Source organism: Haliaeetus leucocephalus, unplaced genomic scaffold (genome assembly GCF_000737465.1).
Source record: "Haliaeetus leucocephalus isolate CR32 unplaced genomic scaffold, Haliaeetus_leucocephalus-4.0 Scaffold656, whole genome shotgun sequence".
Classification (NCBI taxonomy): Eukaryota; Metazoa; Chordata; class Aves; order Accipitriformes; family Accipitridae; genus Haliaeetus; species Haliaeetus leucocephalus.
The window spans coordinates 516,292-541,074 of NW_010973092.1; the positions used below are offsets into that span (position 1 = coordinate 516,292).

The 24,783-nt window shown below is 45.5% G+C and overlaps 2 protein-coding genes across 6 annotated transcripts in view; one reads left to right on the top strand and one right to left on the bottom strand.

Annotated features, from left to right (window-relative positions):
* The window catches only part of PPP2R2B (protein phosphatase 2, regulatory subunit B, beta), a 113,052-nt gene extending 107,922 nt beyond the window's left edge, over window positions 1–5,130 (top strand). For both annotated transcript variants that reach the window (XM_010578768.1, XM_010578769.1), the window contains 3 exons: window positions 3,027–3,196; window positions 3,738–3,829; window positions 4,691–5,130. In XM_010578768.1, coding sequence (XP_010577070.1) covers window positions 3,027–3,196; window positions 3,738–3,829; window positions 4,691–4,970 — 542 coding nt within the window. In that variant the 3' untranslated portion in view covers window positions 4,971–5,130. The remainder of the gene's footprint in view (window positions 1–3,026; window positions 3,197–3,737; window positions 3,830–4,690) is intronic.
* Window positions 5,131–13,186: 8,056 nt separating this feature from the next.
* Window positions 13,187–24,783, bottom strand: part of TCERG1 (transcription elongation regulator 1) — a 33,861-nt gene continuing 22,264 nt past the window's right edge. For all 4 annotated transcript variants that reach the window (XM_010578772.1, XM_010578773.1, XM_010578771.1 and 1 more), the window contains 7 exons: window positions 23,870–24,020; window positions 19,336–19,500; window positions 18,308–18,490; window positions 17,002–17,181; window positions 15,956–16,039; window positions 15,607–15,707; window positions 13,187–14,354 (listed from right to left, as the gene is read on the bottom strand). In XM_010578772.1, coding sequence (XP_010577074.1) covers window positions 14,153–14,354; window positions 15,607–15,707; window positions 15,956–16,039; window positions 17,002–17,181; window positions 18,308–18,490; window positions 19,336–19,500; window positions 23,870–24,020 — 1,066 coding nt within the window. In that variant the 3' untranslated portion in view covers window positions 13,187–14,152. The remainder of the gene's footprint in view (window positions 14,355–15,606; window positions 15,708–15,955; window positions 16,040–17,001; window positions 17,182–18,307; window positions 18,491–19,335; window positions 19,501–23,869; window positions 24,021–24,783) is intronic.

The window sequence follows — 24,783 nt, forward strand, 5'->3', positions numbered from 1 at the left end:
GGAGAGGCTCTGAGCCATGTATCCTGGGCTGCTGCACACCATTGGGACAGACAGGGATGAAACTAAAGAGTGCCAACTCTGCAAATCCAAACCAGGCTCCAACAAAACACATTTATTCCCATGTTCCTGCTAACATCATGTTCTCTTTACCTATTTTTTTCAGCTAAGCCTTTTATAGAGGAAAAAGGTTATAGAAGTAGAGCACAGAGATCTGATTACCTGTTAGAAAACTCACTTCTTTGTGTAGACAAAGCCAGCACTGGGACTCTGCGGGGTGAGCTGAGCTGAGCTCTCATTGTCCCAAGTTTTGGCTGGAACAGAGTTGAGCTGGTAGTGTCACCCACAGAAACTAATCATCTCCTTCCTCCAACCCCTCGCAGGAGTTAAGGGTGTCCTGATGCACAGAATAATAGGCCTGGCAAGACCTCAAGCTATGAATTAACTAGTCGGTTGTGCAAAATCTCCAGGGGAGTGAAGAACAAGCCTCTTGTGCCACCCTGAGCTCATTTAGCAAAGCAGGAAACTTCTTTGCCTTTGCAACACTCTCCTGTCTTCATCTGAAATCAAAACTTCCACCTGCTGAATCATTTGCTTCTAACAGGGTGAGTGTTGGGGCTGAGCTGAGAGGTGACACTGAGCCCAGAGAGGGACCTGAGTGACAGCCACGGCCCCAGCCTGGGCTTGGTGATGGTGCAGTGCAGCTTTGCTGTGCTTTCGTTTTCCAGTCTACATTGCTAATTGTCATGATTAGAGTTTAAATGAGGAGCAAGAAAAGACAGAACTTGGTGTTAAATTTATTGTTGAGTAAAAAAAAGCCATTTGCTTTGAAACTGCCCCGACAGAGGATCCCTCTGGCCGAGGGGTGCTCCAGTGCAGGGCAAGTGTGGAGGCAGCAGCTTGGGAAGATCACCTCCAGAAGTGTCGTTTGAATGATTGCTCTCTGCATTGGTTGGTCTGGTTTTTGCTTTCCAGTATCAAAGCCCTAGTACGGCCAGCAAGGTGACCAGGGCAGGGAAAATGCAGTTAATGCCTGCCAGACTTCACCTCTTAGCTGCTCTGAATTTTAAGTCATCGATGGCTCCTCTGCACTGGACGGCATACAGGACTGGATCCTGCGCTGGACTCTGTTGTGCACGGCTGGATCCTGCACTAGACTCGGTGCAGGGCTGGATCCTGCCTTCTCGCCCTGTGCACAAGTTCCTCAGCACAGAGGAGGTGCTGCACGGGACCCCCTTGCTCTCCCGCTGGGCTGGGGCTGATGCTTCAACCCTGCCCCAGTCCCTTCCTGGGCATTGCTGCAGCCCGCACTCCTCAGTGCCAGTTCCCCCACAGGCACAAGGGGACGGATGAGCTCCGCTGCTGCTCAGGCAGGACCCGGAGGACGGGGAATTGCCGGAGGAGGGAGCAGCAGGGTGCTGCTGGGGAGCAGATGTGATGCCGTGCCAGTGGGAACGTTCCTAGGGGGATGTGGTACCTGGTGTCAGAGAGCTGTTCCTGCCCCTCTTCCTACCGCAGTCACCGCACCCTTGCTGACTTGTCTCGGTGCTGCCTCAGCTCTTGGGTTCATTCTCTGAGGCCTTTCCTGTTTGATAGTTGATCTGTAATTTAGCATTTTCTACTTCTGCTGTATCAGCAACAATTTCCTCTTGCCCCCGTACTATAAACTGAACACCTCCAGCCTTGATATAAGCTCGCATACATGCATCCGTGACGGAAATGATGTAGCCATTAAAACAAGCCTCATGAAGCCAGCCAACCTGGTGTGAGCAAACCTGTGATGATTACAGCAAAGACAAGTCGTGGCATTCAGATGCTCTCCACAGACTGCCTCAGATCTTTATTTTCTCTTGTCGCTGTCACTTCTCTTATTTAAAAAACCTGACGTGTCATCAGATTTCCTGGTGGTGATTAAAGGACCCAGAGCTGGGTCCTGCTGTGGGCAATGCCATTTCTGATTTGTAGAGAGATCATTTATCCTGGCACTTCAGGCATTTTTTCTGCCGTATTCAGGAGTTCAGGCGCTGGTACCACATGGCTCAGCAAGGGGATGATAAACCTGAGCAAACACTGTGCTCGGTGTGGCATTGTGCAGGGCACGCTGCCTCTGGGGCGCGGAGCGGCCAGGCCGGCTGCTGGCACATTCCCTGTTCTGGTCGCCGGTGAATTGGAGCCAACAGCCGCCGTGGTGGAGGGTTTGTAGCAGAGCCTCGGCACTGGGGACAAGGGTCGGACAAACGCAGCTGGCGACTGGATTTTTCTCCAGTAAAGGAGTGAAGCAATGCAAGCTTATCCGTGTTACCCAGCAGTATCCTTTAATGCTGCGCTGGAGAGCTGTCTGTAGACGTGGGAAGAGGAGGCTGGACAGATGTCCCTGCATCGGCAGCATCTCTCTTGATGCATCTCTGTTTTTAAAGCCATACTTGCCCAGCTGATGTTACTTTGAAATCAAATTTGTAAATACATTTGATTTGGAACTTCATCGGTCTCCCTCAAACTGTTCAAACTGTGATTTATTCAAAGACTGATCTGATTAAAACTGTAGGTTGCAGTGGCTATAAAATATTTACATTGATGTTCAGTTACACTGCACATTGATTTGTGGAGAGCAGAAGTGACGTGCAAGGCTCTAAATCTTCTGGGCTTCTGTGGTGCTGTTGCTTATTGCATGCTTTAAAAACAAAGGAGCTTCAGTTGTCCCAGGTCCTTAAAATACAGGCATTTGTCTGGTCTGCGCCCAACCCAGAAGTGGGGAGCGTTCACCCAGCCTGCTGTGGGGACACAGGTGCCTCTGCTCGGCACAGCAGGGCAGGCGGCCCCGGGGCCGGAGAGCATTTGGGTGTTGGTGGTGGCTGCCCCAGGACACTGGCTTGGTGCTGCCTGTAGGTCTCCACAGCCAAACTGGAGCCTCCTTTGCCGTGTAGCAGCGTGGCTCCGGGGATGCCCGCTCTCCTCCCAGGAGCATCCTGCAGTGCTGGGGCAGCCTGCCCATCGGCTGATGCTGGGTCTTGTCTCTTCCTCTTCTGCAGTTTTCGAAGAGCCTGAAGACCCAAGTAACCGGTCGTTTTTTTCTGAGATCATCTCCTCAATCTCCGATGTCAAATTCAGCCACAGTGGGAGGTATATCATGACCCGGGACTATCTCACTGTCAAGGTGTGGGACCTGAACATGGAGAACCGGCCCATCGAGACCTACCAGGTGAGTGTGGCACAGCCGGGCACCTGCAGCAGTTGGGCACCCACAGTGCTCCTGCCCAAGCCGGGCTCCTGGGCCGGTGGCAGAGGGGATGGGTACAAACCTGATGGATGGGAGCGTCATGCCATTAAATCACAGAAAGCAAACGAAGAACTCTTAAATGTGGGCTCGAGTGGCCTGGTGAATTGTAACCCCTATCCCCAGGTTGGGTGTCGGTGAGGAGGGGAAGCTCAGGTGCCGGCAGCCAGCGTGGGAGGCAAGCATCAGGGCAGACCAGCAGTCGTTGCCACCCTCTGCCAGGGGACGTGCCCTGGTGCTGGCCGGTGCTGCCCGAGCCACACGTGGAGCAGTGCTGGTGCTGCTGCTTACAGTGAAAAGGTGGCCATGGGCAAGGGGCATACAATAACAGGCCGTGCCAACGCTGCCTGGCCTGGCTGTGAAGAGCATGGGGCTGGGCTGGGTCCTTCAGCCACTGGCATTTGCCGGCCGCTGGGCTGTGCCAGTCGGTGTTGTGGCCTCATGCCCCATCCCTCCCTGCCGGCAGGTTCACGACTACCTGCGGAGCAAGCTCTGCTCGCTCTACGAGAATGACTGCATCTTCGACAAGTTCGAGTGTGTCTGGAACGGGTCTGACAGGTGAGCAGTTCGGCAGCACAGTTCCACCCCAGCACCCAGCCCTGCGGGTGCTGAGTTTGGCCCAGAGGGTGCACGCTTTGGGATGGCCCAGTGAGTCCCATGTCCCCCCTGTGGTGCCTTCCCCGGCCTTTGGCTGGGTGCCAGGTCTGGAGAGTTTCATGTGGGTACAACAGGGATCACCTGAACGCACAGCCCCGTACCCAAGCGCTGCTGAGGGTGTCTGATGGGGTCCCATCTCTCCCCTGGACGGGTTTGGTTCCTGTCTCCATTTCACCCACACCTGGAGGAGGGTGGTGATGCGTTTCGCTCCCGATTGCCCAAATCTGGGGATGACAACTACCCACGCATCAAGCACACTGAACCAGGTGGCAGAAAGCATGCAAGACCAGTTGACATGGCAGGATTGCCACATTTCTTCCTCTGAACCATCAGAGCAAGTTAATGAGGCACAACTGGGTCTGAAGCCGAAATTCCAAATCTAATCCAAATCTCATTATGCCTCTGGATATTCATTCTGCCTCTAGTCACGAGGCAGTTTGCCCCTAAAAAGGTGTGAAAAATCATTCAGTTCAGGTCAGCTAAATAGTCACCATAAAGACTGATCTCTGTACGCATTGTTATCCTGAAAGGAATTGCCTCTCCCATGCACGTTCCCTGGGTTAAGGAGAAGGACACAGCGACATGGCTTCACTGGCAGAGCCTGAGCCTTTTGGTGCAGGAGGGGGCACAAGCTGCCTGGCATCTTGGTTGTGCCCCCATGTCCTGTGGGGCCTGTGCTGGGCAGGTCTGGGGTATCGCAGCTGGGTGGGTGGCGGGGGCCGGGGCCACGCACAGTGACCTGTCCTTCTTCCCTCCTCGCAGCGTCATCATGACCGGCTCCTACAACAACTTCTTCCGCATGTTCGACCGCAACACCAAGCGCGACGTGACACTGGAGGCCTCGCGGGAGAACAGCAAACCCCGCGCCATCCTCAAGCCCCGCAAGGTCTGTGTGGGCGGCAAGCGGAGGAAAGACGAAATTAGCGTGGACAGTCTGGACTTTAGCAAAAAGATCCTGCATACAGCTTGGCACCCCTCCGAGAATATCATTGCCGTGGCAGCAACAAATAACCTGTATATATTCCAGGACAAGGTTAACTAGGAGGACAAGTTGTTCTTTAGGAATCTCATGTACTGAATACTAGTAAACACAAGATTTCAAATGTTTCTTTTCTTTCTTTCTTTTTTTTTTCCTTTTCCTTCCTATTCCTTTGTTCAGTTATGCTCTGCAGATAGCAGTTGTGCAGAGGCGAGCACTCCTGCACCCCCTGGCACCTGGGGCAGTGCGGGGCACAGCCAGCAGACACCAGATTTCTCTTTATTTATGTGTTGAGAGCTAAGATGTAACGTGGGGCAGCTGGGGAGGTGTTAGGTTTTTGCTATCCCGGTGTCCCCAGGCGGCACTGGGGTGGCTGTAACTGTCTGCAGATGGATGAGCATGGTGATGCGGCAGTGTGGGCTGTCAGCAGTCGGCTGGGGAGGAGACAGGGAGGGGGGCGTGCGGTGTGTGCGGGGGCACACACTGCCCTTCAGGGGCTCTAGTTACAGCAGTCCCGCTCTGATTGCTTTAAACTTGGTCCTAGAAATATTCCACCTGTTATGTTGCAAGATCAGAATGTCATCCCCTCTGCCATTTTTCACCTTTGTCTTTTTATTATTATTATTTTGTGTTTTCACCAACAGAGACAGCAAAACCAAATGTAAAATGGAAAAGTTCAGATTTGCAATGGACAAGCTTATAAGGGGGGATCTGCTGCGCACAGAGATGTGTCTGCTGTAGCCAGGCTCCTACCTTCCCCCTACCCCACAGAAACTCTCCTGAGGATTTGGCTTTGTAGATACTGTGGTGCCTTTTTTGGTATATGAAATACCTTTGTAAATGATGCTTCCAAACTGCATTGATTGCAAACCAAATTGAACCTGGGCTTTTCTTCTGCATTTCTTGTCTTTTGCTTTGGTCATTTTTACTTGTTCTGTTTGTTGTAAGCTCTTGCATGTTGTGACTGTCTCTCTCTCTCTCTCTTTATTTATTTGATTTTTTTAAAGATAACGTATAAGTTGCTAATTTATGACCTTCTAAAAAAGAATCCAACCATATATTGCTGTTATCACCTGACTGCTTCAGAGAGAGGCTGTCTGTCATCCTACATTATAATAATAATAATGATAATAATAATAAAAACAATAACTCTTCCTCTTTGCATGGCAAGGCTGCCCCTTTCTACTCTAAAGATTGTTCAGGGCCCTCTTTTACCTGAGCAACTGTTCCATAAAAAAAAAAAAAAAGAGCTACTTAATTTTCAGTCAATCTGAAAACTGCTCCTGCAACAAAAAGCAGATGAACAAATAGACAATTAAAAAATTGAACACTGTCACTTTAGAAGTGGCTCCGTAAGGGTGGCCCTGCTGTGCATCCCTTCCGCTGGGGCAGCGGGCATCCTACCAGCGCCTGCATCCTTGCAGGGATGTTTACACGACTCTCTAAGGGCAAAGTGCTCTCTTGGGACAGCCTCTCTGCGAGGCACCACGAGGATTCCCAGCGTGTCCCATGATGGCCTCCCAGCTCCTACACCCGACAAGGGAGACGAACTGCCGCTTACTCAAGGAGCGCAGGGACTGTGCGGAAAACCAGGAGCTGTGCAGCGGTGGGGACCCTGGCTGGGCCCCGGGCCAGGGGAGGCTGCTGCCCCAGCCCCTGGGATGGATCCTTGGGGTGCTGACCTGCTGGGGCGCCCCATCCCCGCCTCGCAGACCTGCACAGGGCAGCAGCGGGAAGAGCTTGCTGCCTTCAGAGGAGTGAACACAAGGGAAAAAACAAAGTGCACTGGCTTATAAATTTATTACAAGCGATGGCTTTCAGGAGTAACTTTTTTTTTAAAAATGAAATGGTAAAAAAAAAAATAGCAAGAGTAAATGAACCATTTTTTAAAAAAAAAAAAAATATGTTCTTTTTTGGTTCCTGTAAAGAAAGCCTGCACTCTGGTATCAGAAGTAAAGTTGTCCCAAATGTGTCTTTGTGTGGAGTCGCTGCTTGTGCCTCTTGCATGGTGGGTGATGGTAGCTCTGTGGCACCCAGATGGTGTCTGAAGAAGGTCCCTGGTCAGAGGTTGGCTGCCAGGTCTGTGTTGATGAGGGATGGTTGAGGGGGTCCCCGAGACCCCAGGGATTCTGCATCCCTGCTGAGGCTAGAGGACATCGGGGCAGTGGATAATTTGGAGACCAGTGAGTGGGAATACAGCCTCCCCATCCAGCTGGACGCACCATGGCGAGGGTCAATCCTTGGGCTGTGGTGGGGCTGAGCAAACGTCCCGCCAGTCCCACATCTGCCACTGGGAGGGGGTGTGGGAACCCAGGGATGCATAAAGTGGGATGTCACCTCCTTGTCCAGTGGCTGCGGAAGGCAGGTATTGCTGTGGCTTTGTCACCCATGGTCCTGTCCCGCTTAGGATGCATTTGTGCATGGGTGGGGAGGGCTGGTGCAGGGCTGGGCACGGCATGGGCCGTAGTGCTGGGGAGGTCGCAGCCATGTCGGAGCGACTGCCACCAGCCTCAGCCAGGAAGAATACCTGCTTTTGGAAACCACGCTGTCCAACGGCATCCTGCACCCACTTACCCAGAAATTGTGTCTACGAAATTCACGGTGATCGTCCATACGGAGGGATGCTTGGTGTTGTGCCCATCTGTTGTAGGTGGTTGCTGTTCTCCCCGGTGCAGCCACGCACACAGAGCCCTGCTCGCAGCCCAGCAGGGTCAGTGGCCTTTCCCACGAGAGGAAGGTGCTGTTTGCCTCATTTCTGCACAGGTGCCGTGTTGCCCTGTGGGAGAGTGCAGTAGCTCCCAAAGATGCCAGGGTGAAGCAAGGGGCGGGGTGCACACCATGGCTGGTGCTGGTGCCGCGCAGGGGACGTGCTGGGGAGGAGCCGCCGTGGCTGGCCATGCCTGTGCTTCGTCCCGGGGGGCTGCCTGGTGCGGCAGCCGCCATCAGCACAACCCTGCAAGTGGCGGAGCCCCCACCATGCACTTAGATGCCAGGGAGGCATTAATTCCCTGTTCACGGCTTGGCTACGTGCAGTGGGGTGGATAGGCTTGGGGTATTGCTTTCTTTTAAAACAGTCCCTTCTGCTCATCTGCAGCCTGCAGCAGCAAGGCAAAAGTGACAGGAGCTTGAGGGGCACCGAGGAAGGGAGATGCCCGTAACCAGGCTGGGAACCAGTTGTATTCAGTAACTGCAATTGAGCTCTACATCAGTCAGTGAAGCAGTCACTCATGATGGCCCTTGATGTGCAGAAAGCAAAAATCCTGAATGCTTTCTGCAGCAGTAGAGGGGCATTTGAGAGTACTAAGGGATGCTGTATTGAGGGGCAGCGTGCATGCCATGCGAGCAGTGTTGGATGATGCCGTGTGTGGGGTGCTGCCCGGCGCAGGCGGTGTCTGAGGGGCAGGCTGCCGCCTGACAGCCCGCAATCGATGTCCTGCTCACTCATGCAGGGAGCAACATTATCACATCCCAGATATTAGCCCCGTGGCCCAACCTTAGCACTAAATATCTCCAATAACAGGGCTATATGGAGTGACAAGGGCTATTATTCTTACCCTGCAGCCTGGCCTCTGGAAAATGGAGCTGCTGGACCTTCTGTCCGGTGACAGTGCCTGGGGAACGAGTTGGACCCCGTCGAAACTCTACCTGGCATTGGGCTGGCTCAGCAGAGTGAGGCAGGAGATGAGCACTTCCATTTATCCAGGGTGTCTCTGCCACAAGCCGGAGCCACTGGCTAACAGGAGCTGGACTCCCCTTTGCATGACATTTGCAGGAATGGATGGATCGTGGGTGATTGCGTGGGGATATTCATGCCCATAAAGGAGCTGCTCTGGGTGGATTGTTGAGCCCTCACCCTCAGCAGTCTCATCAAACACTGTATCTCACAGAAACCAAACACAGCTTTAGCTCCACACACAGGCTTGGCAGTAAATACATATATAGTTACTGATCCTATCATCCACCTGTCCTTGAGCAGCATTTCAGCTGAAGCCAGCAGGTCAGTGATAGGAGGTGTGGGCTGACCCCTTCTCCCTGCCCCGGCCAGGGCTCAGGTGAGATGCTGCAGGTCCGTGCTGGCATCCCGGTGGCTGCAGAGCTCATTGCCTTGTTGCCTCCATACAGACACTGACAGCCAATTAGTCGTGATGAGGATGGGCAGTTTCACTGAAACTTGCCCCCTCGCATTCGGGGAGTGCTGCAGAGGAGCTGGGGAGGACACAGGGCAGCTGGGGCTCCTCTTGCTCCCTCCTGCTCCAGTGCAGGTTGGGCAACTCCCTACAGCAGTGAAGAGCAGTGCCTGGACCCCACACCAACAGCTCCGATCCATCACAGAGACCAAGGTCATGGCTCACCCTCCACCACCCGGCACGGGGAACAGCAGATCCTGCAGTGCTTTTCAGGAAGAATCTGGTTTTATTTTCCATTTGAAATCACTGCTGATAGCTGAGTTAGCTTTACAATAAACCTAAAGCAGGATCTGAGGCAGAAAAGCTTGCCCAGGTGAGCCGCAGGTTAGCAGTTATTGTTGTACTGTCTGCCCTGACCTGTGCAAAGATCTGCTGCACTGTGCGTGGCATGGTGCGAGGATGGGCATGGCAAAGGTGAGCCCTATTCTGCCTGTGCCGCGTTGTGCCCTGCCGTGCCGTGCCATGCCAGCCCTACATGCCGTACTGGATGGGAAGGGGCACATGGGGTGAATGTGGGAGGGCTGTTGTCGATGGTAAATCATTGGGAGTGTCTAACATGTCACCCTCTTAGGCAGGACAAATCCCATTATTCGATAAAGCATTAAAAGGACCTGTCAGTTCCTCTGCAGTCCGTGTGCTGATTCTCTGCTGTTCTTAGTGATGAATTTAAACAGCAGCACCTAATTAGAAGCTGCAGGGCATGGATTATACTGTCAAGGAAATGTTATTCAAACAGACACTCATTTACCTTCACATTAACTGTGTGACCTTAATCTAGTAAAATGTGCATGGATTCAGGCCCTGGCTTTATTCCTCAGTGTGCAGTGCATGTCCAAGCGGGGCAGCTGAAGGCGGCACTGTAAGCATTTTCTTCCAAAGAGCCTCTGGGTAAGTCCTGGATACCCAGAGAGCTCTTCAAAATTTCCAGCAAGGCTTCTGACATTTAAAACAGCCACATTTGTTTTTACCTCTGTGGAAAACAGGTTATGTGTAGAGCACCAGAGACTAAGCTCACAGAAGGACCAGTCACTGCTGAGGCCGTGCTGCTGTCAATGGGGTTACAAGGGGTGGGAGGGGGTGCCCGAAACACAGAGCTCTCATTTCCAAGCATTTTAAAAGGTTGTGGCATTACCCCTTCAGGTGCTGAGATCAAAGCTGAGCCTGACTGCTCTACAAGGCACGAAGGTGCTGGACTCCTGGTGTGGGGCACGAGGTCTCCTGCAGCTGCATCCATGATGCTTCTCTTCATGACAGCTGGAGTCCCCCACGTCCTCCAGCACCTCCAAGTCCTTTGGGACAGTATTCAAAAGGTCCCATGTCAGAGTCCCACTGAACGCATCCTCCCTTTCCCATCACAGCTCTTTCCTGCGTTGCTGCAGAGCCTGCTCAGGGCCACGTCTGAGCTGGGTCCGGTCCCCCCCCGGCCACGGTCACCCCTCTGTGCAGCCCAGTCTGCTGCCGGCATGCCTGTGCCAAGGAAGAAATGGCGTATCAGTGAAGTATCGTTAGAAGACCAGTGCATATCAGCTCAAAATTAAATTTTAAACAGATTATTTGGGACTGGAAGTTCTTATTCTCTCTCACAAGTGAAGGTGAGTTGTGATAAAATTACACTTCTGTGACTGTCATTAGCCACTGACCATAATCATTGCTCAGCAACAGCCACCCTCCCATGGCACAGTGAGCCATGGCATCAAAGTAAAATCACAAAATTCATAATAAATAGTCTTTTCTTCCCAGTTTTCTGGAAGGACCTATTGCACCATCACTTTCTTTGCTGTGAATCCCTGGCTTGCTCCCACACACCTCAGTTCATGCCAGGCCAGGCACCTGAGCACAGCTCAGCTTCGGCAGGGTAGGAAGGCGAAATGCCATCGCGAAGGCACCCGCTCACCCGGTGTGCATGGCTGGACCCATGGCAGGCCGGCAGCCACACATCACACATGGGAAAAATAACTTTTTTTCTAAAGCTTGTGGAATGAACGTGAAGAAAGCAACAAGGAATAGCGCTGCTGAGTTGATACCTGCTTAATGTTGAAAACTACAGCGGGAGTTGGGTGTCCTACCATGGTGTACTGCTGCTTGCAAGGGCGGCCGAGATCCCTCGGGAAGCCTTGGGTTCAGTCCTGGCTCCTGAAGCAGGAGAGTGAAGAAGAAACTGTCAAGCGGTGCCAGGTCTGTGCTTAGCAGCTGGAAACAGCAACACGGTGCCAAAAGAAACTGAAGCCCGAGACTGGGACTGGCCCTCCCACCAGTGACGGACTGCAGCTCCTTATCCCAGAAATGACTCCAGCTTTTCAAAATTTGAATTTCTTTCCCTTTCCTAAGCATTCTTAGATTTAAATCCTGCTCTGCCAGCCTATTGTGAGCACTCAGCCACAGCAGCAGCCTGACAGCAGGGCTGCAACGGTGAAGGTGCTAGAAAAGTTGTCAGCATCCCTTATACCCAGCCTCCTCTCTGGAAGAGGATCCCATGGACTGTCCCTGCTGCTGGGGGACACAGGGGACCATGCTGCAGGGGCAAGGGACCAGCTCCACAATGTCATGGTGACAGCATCGCCAGCGCATCCTCCAGCAGTATCACTGTGGCTGCAACAGCAGCACCCCCCTACCAGGGGCCTGATACGTTAGGCATAATTGCTTTATCCACAGAATAAGCAGATAAATAAATGTTAATGAACATCTGGTCTCCATAAACAAGATAAATTAAAATTAATAGCAATCTTATCCATTTAATGAACAAGTCAACCATATTTTAAAACAGCCATAAAAAATGCATGGCTTCCTGCAGGGACATGTTAAGCTGAGTGAAAAATTCATTTACTGGCAGAGCGGGGCTACATCGTGCTCTCACAGGGAGGGGACGCGTTGCCACAATTCCCACCACCAGCATCCTACCCTGGGCACCTTCTGCATCCCAGATGTGGCCACAGAATTGTTTCCCAGAGGGCACTCGAGGAGACACAAGGGCACCGTGCAGGCTGGTGGGCATGGATGGACCCTGCTGGGTGCAGGGATGGCTGTGGGGTCCCCCTGTGTCCTGGGGGTTCAGAGGACTCCGTGCTGTCGGCAGCTGACCACCAAAATGACCTGACCTGTCTGTTAGCATCACTGCTGTCTGCTGGAGTTGTTTGACCCTTCACTGCCAAAACCTTCCTGTGCTGCGGCTTAGTAGACTCTTAAAATCTTCATTTTTATGAACAAACTAAGGAAGTTTAAAATTAAAAACCACTCTTGCTGTTCTGTTTGTCCAGTAGTGATCCAGCTGGTGACAGGCACACACAGTGGCTGCAGCGGAGCAGGGCAGCTGTGGGGTTTGCATCCAGCACCCACACGGTGCCAGCGCTCAGCTCAGCGTTGGCTGGTGAAAGCAAAGGCCACCCCCACCACGGGCAGGAGCCTGTGAAGGACAGGTCCGGCTTTGGGAAGCTCAGTGCAGAACCAACGCTTTTTTTCTGAATTGATGTTATCGCAGCAAACACCTTGATGTTTTGTCCTTGGCAAAACCCTTTCTGCTCACCTTGTACTGTGTTCCTGCACCAGTTCCTTGTGTCCCCTGGTGTCCCTCAATCCTGTTCTGAGATGTGAATAAATAAATATGAAACCCATCTGCCTGAAGCAGGCAATCCAAAATTCTTAAGACATCTGGCATTCAAGTACATGAAGAATTTGTTAAAAATTAAGAAAACCATGCTGAGGGTCTAACTTGCCAACACAAGTTCATCGGCAGCAGCCGTTGGGCAGCACATGGAAGAACTAATCCTTCCCCACCCCTCAACTCAGAGGAAGATATCCATGTCAAATACAGAAGAAATAGAAGGAAATACTTTGACACCGCCATCCCTACCGTCTCATATTTAAGCAAAAAACTAAAGAACTAAACTAGAAAATAATTTTGCCTGGCACCCCATAGCACATATGCTGACCTGAACGCTGCTGCTGAAGCGTAATCCAATGTCACACAGTGCCACAGGTACTGTTTTGCCAAACGCAGCCAAGAATCTAGGTGATATGACTTCCGTTGTTTGCTTTACTTGTGAATTTACAAGTTCAACAAAATCCAACAAAAACTGGTATTAGGCCTGTACAATCCATATATAAAAAGGGTTGGTTTATTGTAGTTCAAATACATAAACTGAACAATCCCAACATTTCAAAATTAAACTTTAGAAACACAAGTTTAACATTCAAAACAGGAGTATAGTTTACAAGAATTGCCCAGAGGGGAAATCCACAGTCTAATCCAGAAGTATGTAAAGATCACTTTATCGTAAATAAAAATGTGTTTATACAACCGTCCTGTTCTGCTCCAGTAACCACTGTTATTTACCAAGTGTTTCCAACTTCGAGTAAAAATTACTAGATAAATCTTCACTTGGGCAGAGCAACCTGATTTTGCTTCTAATTCATGGATAGGGTAAGGAAAAAAGCAGACCTGTGAACAAATTTAATTTGGTCTCTTAGTTATAATTCTCCTCTCTCAGTTTTAACTCTGGCTTTAATGGATTTTGTTTCATTTACAAGGGTGAGAGGAATCAGAGAATTGGGACTTGTGTTTCCAGAACGCGGTCTTCAGTAATCAATAATTTAAGCTATCAGACAGTATTTCACCTCCTCAGCCAGGGACTGCGGGTAACCATTAGGAAGCTGGCGGCACACACGTAGTACAAGTTCAAACCACAAGCGTGATCATCCTTAAGACTCACATGTGTGACACTGCTGAGAAGAATGCCTCCAAATATCAGACACTCACACCTCATATACAGATACTGCATTGCTCCGAGATCTGAAGTTACCAAACACAGCCCACGTGTTCGGATTTTTGTCAGTCGTGCCCCAAAGAAACTCATAAATACCTTTAATGTGAGGTTTTCGTTGTTGGTCATCCCCCCTTCCCCCAGCCCCGAGACCATTTTATGTTCACAAATGCTGCTTCTTCCTCTGCTCCTCAGATGGTTTTGCAATATATTCACGGTAATGTATATGTATAAACTTGACAGATGGCTCATGCAAGCTTTTTGATTTAATAGATACTCTTGGCTTAAGAGTATTTCATAACTATTTTGTTGTTCGTCTTGTAGGCTCTGAAGCTGTGGGTGGTGGAGGCGGGCCTCGACGGTCCAGGTCATCTACGTAGGACACAATGAGTTTGCGTCTCTCTTCTGGTACGCAGTCAAGTACCAGGTATCGCTTGTCGTTTTGTAGTATCTTCTCTACATCTTTCAGATGCTGATCTGACTCCTGGATCAACTTTTTGGATCTGAAAGCAAGCGTAAGAATTACCACCTGAGAGTGGTGCAGGATGCACAGAACACCCCGGGAACTGACCCTGCTCCTGGTGGTGGCTGCTACAAGCTTAGAGAAGCTGCCCTCACCGTAAGAAAGCACAGGTATAGTCAACGGAAAGGCAAAGCAGGGAAAGGCTGCGGAGACCTGGGTATCTTCTTAGCTAGAAAGATGCCACTTTAGGTCAGGACTAGGCATGTCAACAGTACTCTATGCACAGGAAATAAAGGCTTGTTGCCTACATTTGTGCTACATTAACTAAGCACCATGGAAGACTCATGTTTGGCTGCAATGGCCTTGTACAGCACTACACAAACTATACAAATGCTAAAACCTAGAGGGGACAAAAAAAAAAAAAAAAGATCAGAGTTTTACATTCAGCATCTAAATGAGGCAAATAATTAGGATTTGGATGTGGGAGTCTCAGTTACGATCCAGCTTGACCAACTGACTGTGTCCGCCACACCAGCTTAGAGCACTGTCACTCAGCTCACTGACAGCAGCACCACCTGAAACCAGAACTCCAACACACTACAGTGCTGACTGCAAGGGAACCATGTGGTTTGTTAGGATCCAAAGAACTTAATTTCATTTTCTCCTTCTGAAGTGAACTCAAGTTTCTGACAGGAAACTTGTTTTGGTGCATACCCAAGATTCTGTATCCGCCTTACCATCCCCTGTAACTGAGTGAAAAAGTCAACTGCTTTGTAAATCTACCCACCTGTAAGGCATACCCTTTCAATTAAATCCTCCCACAGAAACCAGGCAAATTATTTATGTTTTTTTTAAATAAAATTTCAATGAAGCCAATATTTCTTTGCTGTCTACTCCAAAATCCTGAAAGAGTCCTCATTTCAGTATTGATCCCTCCTGAGTCTAAACCAAGGACTAATACAAACATGAGAGATGGCCCTCACCACAAAATGAATTTAATGCCTGACAGCTCAGAGTACTATTCACAGAATACTATGCCAAAGCCAAAAAGAACCTCACACCTGTGTTAGTCTGATTTTCATTACTCGTTAAGTCAGCAGCAGCAATGTCAAAATAAAGCAAAAAGTCTGCTGCAGACATTTTTTTTTCTAGACAGGTTATGAAAAGTTGTAAAAATGTAACTTAGACACCACCATCTTATGCTAGGAGAAAAAACAGTCATCAGTTCGTTGCCACTTATACGGAAAAGCACAATAAAAAGATTAGTCCTTTGTTGACATTATACTACACACCTGTACGTTATAAATTTGGTCTCTTTCAATAGTGTTCGGAAGTCAGCTTTGGCAGTAATGTATTTGTCTCTAATGTATTCCTCAAACTCCCTTTGTTTTTTCTGAAAGAAAAAATATAAGCTTAAAACACTGAATGCAGATTACATACTTCATGCAACTTAAACATACTGAACATAAGCAATAATTACATTATATTTTTCCTTATCTTTTACATTGTTAATTAAAAAACTTATTTAAACAATAACACTTCTGTTCACATAAAGCAGAAACCACTTCAGCAGCCATTAACTTACTTTCTCTATATCCTGCACCATACTAAAAGTTAGCAACAGTGATGCAAACCACTTACCCTGTCACTCGAAGAAAATTTAATGCACCTTGGATCTTCTTTAATGATTTTTTTCACTTCTTTCCATGTTGATGTTAAAGTTATCTTTCAAAAAAAGCAAAAATAGGTAAATTAAAAGAAAACTAGATTCTAAGAATATGGAATGTAAATATTACTACATCTGAAGCTTTTAAATATCTCCCAAATCCACTGACAAAGCTGTTGCTGTATTTTCAAGTGTTGGGTTTTGATTATTTATACTACTACATTAGTACTTTTAAGTAGATGATTTTATGTATTTACTTTTCTTTAGTATTTTGAGATGGCATTTTCAGACCAAAGTCCTCACAAATACCATTTACAGCCCAACATCTTTTTCTAGTAGGTATTTATGTGTATCAATGCGTTGTTAAAAATTACCTACAGAAAACTTGCTTCAGAGTTACATGTCTTTCATTGTATTCTATCACACAAAAATCTGCCCAGTGTTCTTACGGACTTTTAACTAAAGCATTAAAAAAATGAGGTAAAAACTTTCGGGTTAAAAGAAAGCTCACTGAAGTTGGCACATAACTAAAAAAGAGCAAGCCTCCCTAAAACCCCACAACATACAGAATAGGTGATAGAGTTCCATAGCATTACATAGAATAAAAGTTCAGATTCAGTAGCACAAAATAAAGCAGGAGAACAACAAAACAGATGAACTTGGTAAGATTATATACTGATATTCACTAGACAAACACACTGGATATCTGAAAGAGCAAGATGCCATATAGTAAAGAGTATCAAATAATTCAGTGTTGAAGAAATGTAACATCCTGCAGGAGATAAAGAGATCACTGGTTAGAATTTTAAATGTAAATGAACTGTATGTTAAATCAAAATAACACTCAAGATAAACAGGTAAGGAAACATAATGCACAAATTTTGTTATGAAGAAGAAAAGACAGTGGTGAAGCAAAGGGGCCCTGGAAATGAAAACAAACAAATCAGATTGTGTGACAGAAAATCAGAAAAATCACGATGGGCTAGCAAAGATTTGAAGTTTGAATATATACAGCTCTTACCGCTGAAGTTTCATCCAGAAGTTGCCTAAAGTGTTCCCTCTTCTTTTTGGTAAGTGCCTCAATGTGTTCATTAAAGAGCTTTTCTTTCTCTTCTCTTTCTAGCAAGGAGCCAGATTCCCATCGATGATCTTTGCGTAGAGTCCTTCTGGTATCAGACCATGATACATCTGAAGAACGCACCTGAGCCAAAAGATGACTATATTTTTAAACTATTTTTTCTACAGTTCACTGATATCTTACGTACTTAAGTTTTTGTTTGTTGGTTTTTTTTTTTTATTTCTCTTGTTTTGCGTTAAGGTTCAAATTAAAGATTAAAAAAATTCCCCAAACCAAAACCAAACAGCTTATAAGTAAAAGACTGTTGTAGCTTCCCCACAAATAGTAAACAAGCAGTTGCAGAAGGAATTACTTTACATCAGTTCCAATGCGGATGGAGATAGCCCACTGACTTGGCTGAGTATTCTCTCAAAAAGAAAAATCCAGCACCCTCCTCCTCTGTGCATAACATACTATATTAACCGTAAGTGGTCTGGAAAGGCAGCCTCAGAGATAATTACTTCCAAAGAGGCACTAGGAGCTTTGCAGTGCTTTGCTTCTAGCCCAGAGAGCATCCTCAAGGAGCTGTTGCTTTATGTTACTAGCTATACCAGCAGATGAGAGTGATGAGCCGTTTATATCCTGCCCCCTTATAAAGATTTCAGTGTTGAAATGTGGAACTGAACACTAGTAACGTGTTTGGATTTCATATCTTACACCAGGGAGGAAGGGCATAGTACACATACTGGTGAAAACTCATTTTGCTAATCCTGTCCTCTTAATAGGACATTCGCCATACAGGAACTGCTCTCTCACAGATTAGCTTGACCAGCAGAACAAAGTAAACACATAATGTAGCAGAGAAATGGTAAGACAAAGGCGCTGCGTTTGGAGCATGAAGAAGAGAGACAATGCAAAAATAAGGGGACTATTCCTAATGGTCAACAACATCTAATTTTGCAACAGACATACTGAAGTTTACAGTAGCATGACTGAAAATCTGCCATCACCCATGACACTCCAGAGAAACAGCAGGAGTAATGCTATCCACTAACTCCCTGGGCAAGAGGCCAGCACGTGAACCCTAAATGCAAAGCATTCTCTTCCAACCAAGGCAAAACTCCCAACAGTGAGTGGAAAGCAGCGGGGAGAAGAGAGCAGGATTCTATTTCTATATATACTTAATTACAAATGCCAAAAAGCTTTTACATAGGGCAACAATTCGAAAAAGAATGCACTGACAAGCTGAGAAAGCCCGTCCATATCTCACCATGTCAGACAGAAGCGCTTTGAAGTTTTGTATAGCTTCTTCCCGTTTGTGCTGCTCACGTTCTCTATCAATTTCCTTGGTTTGCTCTGAACGAGCTTTCTGGACTTCCCGTTCTCGTTCACGCAAACTTGCTTCAATGCGAGCTTGTCTTTCCAGCTCCTTTTCTTTTTCAGAATCTAAATTCTGAAATGTAAGAACAAACTTTTCTCAATAAAACAATACAACACCTTTCAGATTTTCACTAGACAGGTAAGTAAATGAAAGTGTTATCAAACTAAAGGCATCTTGGAACAAAATACTTAAAAGTGATTTGAGATCTATGGATTACAAAATTTTGCTTCAACAGCTATATTGGAGCAGTATAGGGTTTATATGGGGGAAAGAGAAGCTTAGTCACAATGCTGATCACAAACTCTTCTCAGGAGCATGTTTCTTGTGTACAGTGACAAACTCTGAATAAAGGGGTGGCAGGGGTAGAGTGGTATGACTGTTTGTTAGCCCAGTTTTACATTCTCAACCACTAATTGCCTGGAGGAGAAAGGTAGGAATACTGGATTAAGAGAGAAGAACCAGTGAAGGAACTGTGTATGAATCATCTATATTCCTGAAGGAAGCTCAGCTGATAAAAAAACATCACAGCAAAGGAAACTCTGTCATCCTGATAGTAAGTAATCAACGTGGTTTCTGTATTTTCTGAAGTTTTACAGCCATTTTTACAATCAATGGCTTTACAGGAGTCTCTGCCTTTCTTGCTCTGCTGGACAAATTCTCCCAAATATTGTGTGTGTGTATGCACACATGCATACACACACCATGAACATCTGCAGCAGCAGCACCACCAGAGACAGTACTCCTAAGTTTCAAGCTGTCATTCTGGGGTACTTCTACAAATAACTATAGTTTAGAATTTTCTTTAGTATGCAACTAAAGCACGTATTAGTCTATCTTCTACTTAGTTACTTCACACATTAACAGCAATGCGACCAGCAGAACATCCTAAGTTATACTTCTGAATGTCCCATGCATACCTTAGCTATTTTTTCTATGTACTGTTTGAAAAGGTCCTCCCTCTGTGAAGAGCTATCCACTGCTTTGTAACGGGGGTCAGTCTCTACTTTGTCCTTCACTTTGCTCCAGCGAGACTGACTGTCCAGGTGGTGATTAGCCAGTAGTTCAAAGAAGTCCATTTTGATCTGTTTTACAGACAGAAACAGAAAGACAATGCTTGAGAAAGATATTTTGATACCCAACAGTTTGCTCTTACGAAAAAAGGAGTCAACTTACCTCCAACAGAGGGAAGCATATTAATATTACATACCATTACAATTTAGAGAAATCACTAAAAATCTGAATTTAGACATAACCGCATCTAAAATTCACTTCCCCTTAGGACAATTTTGCTAAAGCAGATACATTAAGAAGATCTGCTACATCTAAGTTGAACTATATTCTTTAAAGAATGATTCACCAATACAGTTTTTATTCTTTTTCTCCAATTTAAGCTTCTTTTTTGAGCTTTTTTATATATATATAAATATATCTCAAAGTAACAAGTTACTGACTGTACATTATAGCATTTTGCATATTAATACTACAGAAGCTATGCAGTTTTAAGCAGAGCTCTAGACAAATATTTATGGATTCATCATCCAAGTGTACAATGAACAGAGGTAAATACTTGGATCTGCTGATAAAGAGTAATCTCTTAAGATGGATCTAACCAATAAAGAATTACCCACATATGGTAATTAAGTAAATTACATTTAAGATGGATATGCACATATATATAAAAGTTTCAGGAAATGTTTTAGTCTACTTTTTCAATTGGAAATGGCACGTCAGCTCTCTGTCCATAACAGCAGGTATCGCAAAGGGCTGCCAGAGGATCAATCATATTACTTTTTTTTTATCTCAAGACAACTAGCAACATCATTTTCATCCAAACTCCCAGAACCAGCAGTTGCAAGAGCAACTACTGTGCCTCTATTACATCTCTTTTTTCTGGGGTAGATGATCTCTCTGTTCCTGCTGCACTTTAGGACCTAGGTATTTTCTCCTTTTTATTTCCTTAGAAGTCTGGTTTGGCATTTAAGCCTCCATCTCTCCGAAGCAGAGAGGCAAGGGGCTGGTTCGCCTCACTCGCTGAGTGCCATGGAATGACTCTAGGGACTCCACGTGCAAGGTGAAGCATGCTGCCTTCACAGCATCCCAAACCCTGCTGGTCCACAAAACAAAATCCATCTTTATTGCACACTAATTAAAAAAAAAACCCAGCAACCTAGGAGGAAGGTTGGCCATTCATTTTTTGCTACTTATCTCCTCATCCTTTTAAAAAAAACCACTACCAAAAGCAGTTTAGCTCCAGACCACTGAGGTTCATAAGGGAAGTGAGCAGATGGACAGGCAAACAAACTCTGGCTTGCCAGAGAACTGTCACATCCCGATTTTCTAAAAGTGTGTTTAGTCACAGAATGCAAGAATGAAATGAAGATCAGAACCAACGTTCTGCAGGCTTGCCCACCGACAATTTTAGTTCTTCACAATATTCACATATAAACTTAAAAGGCTTTATAGGCTTTTTTCTTTACTATCTCAACAGAGAGATTAAGATAGTAAACAGAGATTAGAAAACAACTGGTTAGTGCCAGTGGTAAGTTGTTCTACATCTACAGCACCATCACTTTTTCTTAAAGTAGCTGAACAAAATGCTAAGCAAACCGTTTATTCATCGTAAAATTAAGACTGTTGTTTCAAAACATCTTAAAACATGCATGCAGTATCGAAAATATGAAGCTTTCTAAGCCATGGCATTAGAAATATTTGTTAAAAATCAAACAATTCCCAGACGTTACTACAGAAGTCTATAAAGTAAGGGTATCTCAAACTTCCAACAGAAGCACTCTGCACAAGTTATGTATGCATATATATCCCACCGGATAAAAATTGCATACCTGCAACACTGCTGGAAGCACCAGCTGCTACACAAAGCCAAACCTAAGAAGGAACACCACAACCTGCAGGAAGATGCTTCTGCAGGAGCCACCAGCAGCAGCCCCCCCTTGCTCCCTCAGCAGCCGTGCACTTTTTCACTACTCAGCTCCTGCACTACTGTACGGAGATGCCAGCTGGGCCATCTGCTGCTTCGCCAGCGACCGACTTAGCTGAAAACCAGGAGAGTACAGCCAATTCCCTCCCGAGAAAAACGAATGACGCTTCCAGACCTTTAATGCTCTTAAAGCATGGGTTTAACTTCAGTCATCCACAATGGATACAGTACAAGTATTGAAATTTGGTTTTCAATTTAAAAAAAAAAGGAAAAAAGACAAAAACTTCTCAAAAAATTGAGTCAAAAACATCTCACCAAGGAATAATCTTTTAAGATCACAGCTTTACTGTTGCGAGTTTAGTATATCTATACACAGTAACTAGCTCCACTAAGTAGAATATTATGTATGAAAACTGTTAGGAGATCTTGATACAGGATAGATGACAGTCAAGACGGCCATCAGCACATTGGGCTGCAGGATGTTTGCAGCTGAACGTTTCCCCAAGTCTCCGTAAAGTGGGACATCAGGCTCCTCTGCTGGCACAGCTCATCTCGAGGACGTGGAACAATGCTGTGTCCTGGGACAGCACATCAGCAGCTTGGTCAGCATCACCAGCTCATGGTCCCTTTGCCGCTATCCTCAAACCCACGCATACTTCCTCGTCTCTGTCACCCGAGAAGTATTAGCGTTGTATTTACTCACTGAAATTAGCCACGTGAATAAAAACAATGATCTGAAAAGCCAGCTGCTCCATCACCATCCAATAAGCCATAACTCCATGAAGCAAAATCAAAACATTATATAATTTAAAACCCTTACGTTAAAGATTTCTGTGAAGTTGATCCTCCTTAAATAAAGATTTTGGACTTTTAAAACAGACTGAGAAAGCTTCAGGTTAAATGCCTTAAATTTTCTTTTATGTTTTAAACACTTTCAAAATCAAAGGAAAATAAGACTGAAAATATTTCAGGTGTATTTAGAAGTCTTTTTTTTTTTTTTGGCAGTTAACACATTGCAGGTACAACTCTCATCACTTCACAAGGAAAAAAACTAAAAAAATGTAAAGTACCGGAACTGCGGGAGGCTAAAGTCACCACACAGAGATACCAATTCTTTCCTCACTAGGGAATCCCATAATATTTGCGTGTCAGTGATTGACAGCTGTCAGACTGAACTGATTGACAGGCCGCACAGCACATAACTGTAAAGTCTATCCACTTGTTATAAAACAGAATACATAAAATGGTTACAAAAGGCTTTTGGAGAAAAAAAAAACATTATTTCAAAAGCAAAACAAACACAATCTCTCTTCTAACTTTTCAATTTTAGAACAATCATGCAACAACAAAACAAATATTTACTTTTTTAAAGTCTTCAACTGCACTATTAAGCTGCAAGAATGCTTTAAAATTCCACATTAATAATCAAAATGCAGTACGTAAAAGTCTAGTTCTGAAGTACATCAGTTCTCCTCTGAAAGCACAATCATTTATTGAAAATATCAGCAATAACTCAACATTTGAAAAAAATGAAGTACAGAATCAGATCAGGTCAGACTACCTAGATTAAAAAAAATATGCAAAACTTATTCAATAACGAATTTGTCACGAAATCTAACCTCTTATTCAGCATTTTTCTCTTCTGTAAGCATTCTTAGTAGGTGAAATTTGCAATAACTTTATACTACAAAATAAATATTGCAGACTTTAAAATGTCAAAAATGATTAGGCTTTAGAGGTTATTTTCTCCATTCACACAACACACAGGGACATTTAAGTAAGCGGCTGCATATTTTGATGATAACATTTGATGCCACCTCCATAGTAGCCTGCTTCCCCAGTGGTGAAAGCCTGCTCCCTGCTATTGACAATACAGTCAAATGACATTTGAAATTCATTAATCTTTAATAGCTGACCTTTAATTCTAATAAGCAGCAGTTTATACGCAAGATATATTTACTGAAAGATTAAAAAGTCACTAAAGTGCTAGCTTTTAGATGGAAAGAGAAGATACAGAAGCTGTTTGAAATTTAAACGGTGTATCCTACAGAGAATTTCAAGTTCTTACAGCCTCCACTGAGAGAACAGAGAGGTAATGGCCAGTTCTGGGGTTTCCAGCCAAACAGGACAAGAATCCTTTTCCTTTTAATGCTTCAAGATAATATAACTTAAAAAAAAAAAAAAAAAAAATCAGGCATTATTCCAGATAAGAATATAATGTTACTTGCTTAGGTAAACAAAACAACAAAAAAAGTGTGATTATTTAAGTAAACTCAGCTTCACAAATAAATGTAAGTTCAATTCTAAGTAGTCTAAAAGTCAGTATACCTGCAAACTTAAAATAGTTAGTTCAAAAGACCAAAGGGACATCAGTGAAGTGTTTACATTGTAAAACCTCTATGGAAAGAGAAGGACCGTGTCTCAGAGAAGGCACACTGGAAACCAAGCACTGTCTTTGTCCCATCTCACTCAGACTCACACCATTCACACTGCTGGAACTAAAAAAGTTACCTTACCTTCTCACCTCTGGTCTTCGAATCTTCTTTTTCCTTCTTTCTTGCCGCTGTGATAAACTCATTAAACAAGGCCTCTCGATCTTTCATCTTTTCAATTGCCTTGAATCTCGAGTCTTTAGCATGCTTGGCTGCAAATTCACTAAAAGTAGTTCTGCAACAAAATGGCAAGTGAACTCATTTGGCAGAGCTGTCTTTGCTGGGAAGCAGGTTCAGCAGAGAAATATTTCTTCTGCTAGAATACATGCCAGAGCACAATTTAAAAAAAAAAAAAAAAGGCAACTTCCTATGGTCTCACTATAGAGATGTTTGATCAATGAACTATATAGAAAGCAGTCAGGTTTAGGCACACACATGAAAGGTACTGTTAGAGACTTACAGGGGTTTTTTTGTTTATTTGCTTGAATACAGCTACCTGCAGAAAGTGCAGGTATAGGAAGAGAGATTACAATGCAACCAGAAGAAGAAATGAAAAAAACCTCAGTTGTCTACAAAAAAATCTTCTTTTTTTGGGGTTAGCAGTTCAGCCACCAGTCTGTCCAGGTATTTCACAGCTGTGAAACTGAAAATTTTACGTGCATTCACTTGCAGCCAAACCATGCTAAGAGTTCACCAAGAAAATCATCTTTTGGTATTAGTCACAATAGAACACTGGCTGAATCAATTTTTCCTCCTACAGTGAACATTGTATAGCCTAATCTTAAAACACACAGAGCTGAAAATATTTTAAACACTATGGGCAGATGCAGCAATACTGGGCTTTGAACCCATTATCCCCACAGCATTTCCCTGACCATTCTCTCACCTCCAGGGCCAGATTCCAATCTGTGCAGTAGATATAGTACTGCCACTTACCTCGAAAAAAACCACTACTGTGCTTTTTCCAAGCTCTGATGCAAATCTGGCCCCAAGAATAC